At 52.6% G+C, this 5,598-nt stretch overlaps 1 protein-coding gene across 1 annotated transcript; it reads right to left on the minus strand.

The window, feature by feature from the left end:
- Positions 1-312: 312 nt before the first annotated feature.
- Positions 313-4,348, minus strand: LOC112617558 (phytanoyl-CoA dioxygenase domain-containing protein 1-like; the record flags this gene model as incomplete). The annotated part of the gene is made up of 5 exons (XM_025374303.1): positions 313-360; positions 1,478-1,540; positions 1,620-1,675; positions 4,072-4,119; positions 4,273-4,348. Coding segments are annotated over 5 exons (291 nt in total), but the record flags the coding sequence as incomplete, so codon positions are not given.
- Between the last annotated feature and the right edge of the window lie 1,250 nt (positions 4,349-5,598).

Consider the following 5,598-nt stretch of genomic DNA (forward strand, 5'->3'; position numbering starts at 1 on the left):
AGCCAGGATGGTCTCAATCTCCTGACCTTGTGATCTGCCCGTCTCGGCCTCCCAAAGTGCTGGGATTACAGGCGTGAGCCACCAGGCCTGGCCTAGGAAATGTGTATTTTTAACTAGCTGGGGTTGGTGGCAGGTTCAGGACCCACTATGCCAAACACACAAGGTTTCCCTCCCAATCCGCTTTCAGAGGAAGGAATGGAAGGTGGCTCCTCCTCTCCAGCCCAGGCTCCTACAGCAGACAGGAGCAAGGCTTTCCCTCCTTCTAAAGATCTGAGAACCACCGCGGTCTTAGATATCCCACCCATGGCCTTTTCAGGGGCCCACAGCTCTCAGCTCACCTTCACCGCCAAAATGAGGTTGCTGCAAGAGAGAGGAAAAGCCTGGTGAGGACAGAGGAGAGCAGAGAGGAGCTGGGCTTGCTCTGAGAGTCGCAGGATGCTGCTGCCCTGGCCACAGGCATTTTCCTCTCAGGATTCCACCTCAACACCCAGCTACTGAGCAGCTACCGTGTGCCAGCCCCAGGAGGGATGCAAAGAGAAAATCCCCCCTGCCCAACAAGCTCCTAGCATGTGCAAGCACACACATGCCTAACAAGATCATAAAGCAGAGCGGGGCAAGGACTGGAGGGAGAGGCTAGGACACAGGCCAGCAGTTGAGCCTTCCAGCCCCAGAGTCAGACGGGTCCTTCTTTTCTCAGGTGTTCTGGAAGGCTTCTTAAAGGTGGTGGCACTGAGCTGAGCCTTGAAAGCTGGGAGCACAGCATTTCAATTGCCAAAGAAGGGAGGAGGGAGGTCGAGGGAGGCCTGGGGATGACCCTCCCTCCTACCACCAAATTTTTTTTTTGTCTTTTTTTTTTTTCTTCCTTTTTGTGGAGAATGGGGTCTCGCTATATTGCCCAGGCAGATCTCGAACTCCTGGGCTCAAGCTATCCTCCCACCTCTGCCTCCCTGAGAGCTGGGCCACAGGCGTGAGCCACCACGCCCAGCCAAATTTTTTTTTTTTTTTTTTTTGAGATGGAGCCTTGCTCTGTCACCCAGGCTGGAGTGCATTGGCATGATCTCCACTCACTGTAACCTCCACCTCCTGGGTTCAAGCAATTCTCCTGCCTCGGCCTCCCGAGTAGCTGGGACTACAGGTGTGTGCCACCATGCCTGGCTTATTTTTGTATTTTTAGTAGAGATAGGGTTTCTCCATGTTGGCCAGGCTAATCTCGAACTCCTGACTTCAAGTGATCTGCCCACTTCAGCCTCCCAAAGTGCTGGGATTACAAGCATGAGCCACCACGCCCAGCCCCTACCACCAAATTTTAACAGCATCAACTAAGTTCCAGGTGCTTTAGCCAGAGGAGACCGATTTTCCATGTTCTCCCACCAACATAATAATTCCAGCAACTTTTGGCCCATTGTACAGAAGGGCTTGGTATGAGCAGTCTGCCCATTTTACAGATGGTAAACTGAGGCCAGGACAAGGAGCTCACCTTAAAGATGTACATGCTCTGCACCACCACGGGCATCTGGAGGCCCAGACTTCTGGCCAAAGTCTGGAGGGGGGCAAAGGTCATGCTGCCAGCCTGCCACACATGGCCCAGCCTCCTGGCCCTCACCCCTACCTCTGCTCACCTGCACCTTGGGGGAGTGCGTGATGCTCTTGAAGACAGGGTCGTGGGCGTGCAGAGCTGCGGGACAGAAGGAGGCTGTCAGCGCCATCTCAGGCCCACGTGTCCCTCCACACCCAGCTCTGGGCACCCACACTCAGGCTCACTTTGACATTCTCACCTATTTTGTATGCATTAACCCTTCTGCCTGTTTACAACCGAGTAATGGGCTCCACGGGAGCCTTTCCCCCACCCAGGCCCTATGCCACCCATGCCCTTATTCTTGACCTTCTGGCCATCTGGGAAGCTCAGTCCAACCCCTCACAGATGACTAAGGGCTCCTTGGCGCCAATCACGTGCAGCAATCTCGGTGCCACCATTTGCTCTGTGTGACCTCGGGTAACCATTTCTCTCCTGCGAGCCTCAGTTTCCTCTTCTGTCAAATGAGGATTAGAAGCACCTGGGAGGCAGGGCTGCTGTGGGACTCAATGGGCTAATGAATGGGCAGGGACAGCCCAGGGCCTGGCATGGGATAGTCCCTCATTGTCATAAACATAAGATTGAATGCATTTAATGCCACTGAGCTACGTACTTTTTTTTTTTTTTTTTGAGATGGAGTCTCGCTCTGTCATCCAGGTTGGAGTGCAGCGGTACAATCTCAGCTCACGGCAACCCTCACCTCCTGGATTCAAGCAATTCTCCTGCCTCTGCCTCCTAAGCAGCTGGGACTACAGGCGTGCGCCACCATTCCCAGCTAATTATTGTATTTTTAGTAGAGATGGGGTTTCACTATATTGGCCAGGCTGGTCTCAAACTCCTGACCTTGCGATCCCCCTGCCTTGGCCTCCCAAAGTGCTGGGATTACAGACGTCAGCCACCGTGCCCGACCGAGTTACGTACTTTAAAGGGGTTATCATGGTATGGTAAATCTTACATGTATTTTACCACAACTTGTCTACAAGCCTACCATGATATAACTTCAGGTTTAACAATAAGCTTTTCAGGCCAAGTACAGTAGCTTATGCCTATAATCCCAGCATTTTGAGAGGCCAGGGCAGGAGGACCACTTGAGCCTCGACTAGCCTAGGCAACATAACGAGACCTCATCTCAATTTTATTTTACAAAATAAATAAGCATTCTACAACACAAATTATAATGTATGATCCTAAAGAAACAAAATGAGGGTTTTCTTACTTGACATTGGGGTGTCAGAATAGGGACCCTGTCAGCAGGTCAGATGCCCCTTAGGGTGGCTCCAGGGAGCACTGGACCCAGGAGCTCCCCCAGGCCAGGCAGTAGAGAGTGGAAGAGCCTGCACATGCCCATCTGTTGGGGGGAATCAGGTGACCCCCTATCCCCAGTGCTGTGGCAGCAGTGTCATGATTAGCAGAGGGGCCGAAGACCAGAGGGGAGCCTGCAGCCACAAATGCCATTCACCCGACCACTAACTTACTATGGGCTTTATTTTTTCTTTCCTTTTTTTTTTTTGAGACAGAGTTTTACTCTTGTTGCCCAGGCTAGAGTGCAATGGTGTGATACCGGCTCACTGCAACCTCCACCTCCCGGGTTCAAGCTATTTTCCTGCCTCAGCCTCCCGAGTAGCTGGGATTAGAGGCATGTGCCACCATGTTCGGCTAATTTTGTATTTTTAGTAGAGATGGGGTTTCTCCATGTTGGTCAGGCTGGTTTTGAACTCCCGACCTCAGATTATCTGCCCACCTTGGCCTCCCAAAGTGCTGGGATTACAGGCGTGAGCCACCAAGCCCAGCCACTATGGGCTTTCTTTTTTTTTTTTTTTTTTTTTTTTGAGACGGAGTCTCGCGCTGTGTCACCCAGGCTGGAGTGCAGTGGCGCGATCTCGGCTCACTGCAAGCTCCGCCTCCGAGGTTCACGCCATTCTCCTGCCTCAGCCTCCTGTGTAGCTGGGACTACAGGCGCCCGCCACCACGCCCGGCTAGTTTTTTGTATTTTTAGTAGAGACGGGGTTTCACCATGTTAGCCAGGATGGTCTCGATCTCCTGACCTCGTGATCCGCCCGCCTCGGCCTCCCAAAGTGCTGGGATTACAGGCTTGAGCCACCGCGCCCGGCCCACTATGGGCTTTCATTAAGGCTCCTAAATTCTTCAGGCTTCAGTTTCCCCATTCTTTTTTTTTTTTTTTTTTTTGAACAGGGTCTCACTGTCTCTGTCACCCAGTCAAGCTGGAGTGCAATGGCACGATCTTGGCTCACTGCAACATCCGCCTCCCCGGTTCAAGCGATTCTCCTGCCTCAGCCTCCTGAGTAGCTGGGACTACAGGTGTGCGCCACTACAGTCACCTAATTTTTTCTATGTTGGCCAGGCTGGTCTTGAACGCCTGACCTCAAGTGATCCACCCGCCTTAACTTCTCAAAGTATGTGTTAGGATTACAAGTGTGAGCCACCACTCCCAGCCAGTTCCCCCATCTTCTTTCCTGCACCCCCAAGCCCCTGCTCACCGTGGCCAATTTTGTTGACGGATTTCTCCGGAGGGACCAGGAAATTTCCTGTGGCACAAAGAACAGATAAAGGCAGAGAACTGGTGTCTAGCCTTCCATGGGCAGCTGGCCTCAGCACTCTTCCATCCCTGGCAGCAGATCCCCGAGTCCAGCCTACCCTCACCACGGCTCCTGCCCAGCTCTAGGGCCCCAGCTCCAAACCTTTCTCGTCAAAAACGCCTTTCTCAAAGAAGAATCGAATCTTGTCACCACTGCTCAAGAAATAGTCTGTGCTGCCCTGTGGAAAGCGGACATCAGAGGACTGAGATAGCATCCCAGGATCAGAGCTGGGCCTGGCAAAGCGGGAGGTGGATTCAGAAACCTCCTACCGCCACAGGGTTACAGACCTCCTGGGGGCTTCTCAAACTTGTCCACTACGGCACAGACAGTGAGCCGGAACTTCAAGTGCCTGGAAGCGCACCCCAAAGATGCAAACACGGAATTTCTTGGGAACCTCACTATACTGTGATTCAGAACATGGATGCTAGAGTGGTACAGGGCTGGTTCCCTGGTAGCCTTGGGCCCCTGGTTTTATGTCACCAAGACTTGATTTTCTCATCTGTAAAAAAGGAATAATAATGGCCGGGCTTAAGGACTCACACCTGTAATCCCAGCACTTTGGGAGGCTTAGGCGGCAGATCACTTGAGGCCAGGAGTTCCGAGACCAGCCTGGCCAACATGGTGAAACTTAGTCTCTACTAAAAATACGAAAATTAGCTGGGCGTGGTGGGCACCTGTAGTCCCAGGTACTCAGGAGGCTGAGGTAGGAGAATCGCTTGAACCTGGGAGGCAGAGGTTGCAGTGAACCAAGATTGCACTACGACACTCTAGCCTGGGCAACAGGGTGAAACTCTGTCTCAAAAAAAACAGAAGGCTGGGCTCAGTGGCTCACACCTGTAATCCCAACACTTTGGGAGGCCGAGGTGGACGGATCACGAGGTCAGGAGATCGAGACCATCCTGGCTAACACCGATGAAACCCCGTCTCTACTAAAAAAATACAAAAAATTAGCCGGGCACAGTGGCAGGCGCCTGTAGTCCCAGCTACTTGGCAGGCTGAGGCAGGAGAATGGTGTGAACCTAGGAGGCAGAGCTTGCAGTGAGCCGAGATCAGGCCACTGCACTCCAGCCTGGGCGACAGAGCAAGACTCTGTCTCAAAAAAAAAAAAATACAAAAATACAAAAAATGGCCGGGCGCGGTGGCTCAAGCCTGTAATCCCAGCACTTTGGGAGGCCGAGACGGGTGGATCACGAGGTCAGAAGATCGAGACCATCCTGGCGAACACGGTGAAACCCCGTCTCTACTAAAAAATACAAAAAACTAGCCGGGCGAGATGGCGGGCGCCTGTAGTCCCAGTTACTTGGGAGGCTGAGGCAGGAGAATGGCGTAAACCCGGGAGGCGGAGCTTGCAGTGAGCTGAGATCCGGCCACTGCACTCCAGCCCGGGCTACAGAGCAAGACTCCGTCTCAAAAAAAAAAAAAAAAAAA

This window comes from Theropithecus gelada, unplaced genomic scaffold, assembly GCF_003255815.1.
Source record: "Theropithecus gelada isolate Dixy unplaced genomic scaffold, Tgel_1.0 HiC_scaffold_2458, whole genome shotgun sequence".
In the NCBI taxonomy this organism is placed as follows: Eukaryota; Metazoa; Chordata; class Mammalia; order Primates; family Cercopithecidae; genus Theropithecus; species Theropithecus gelada.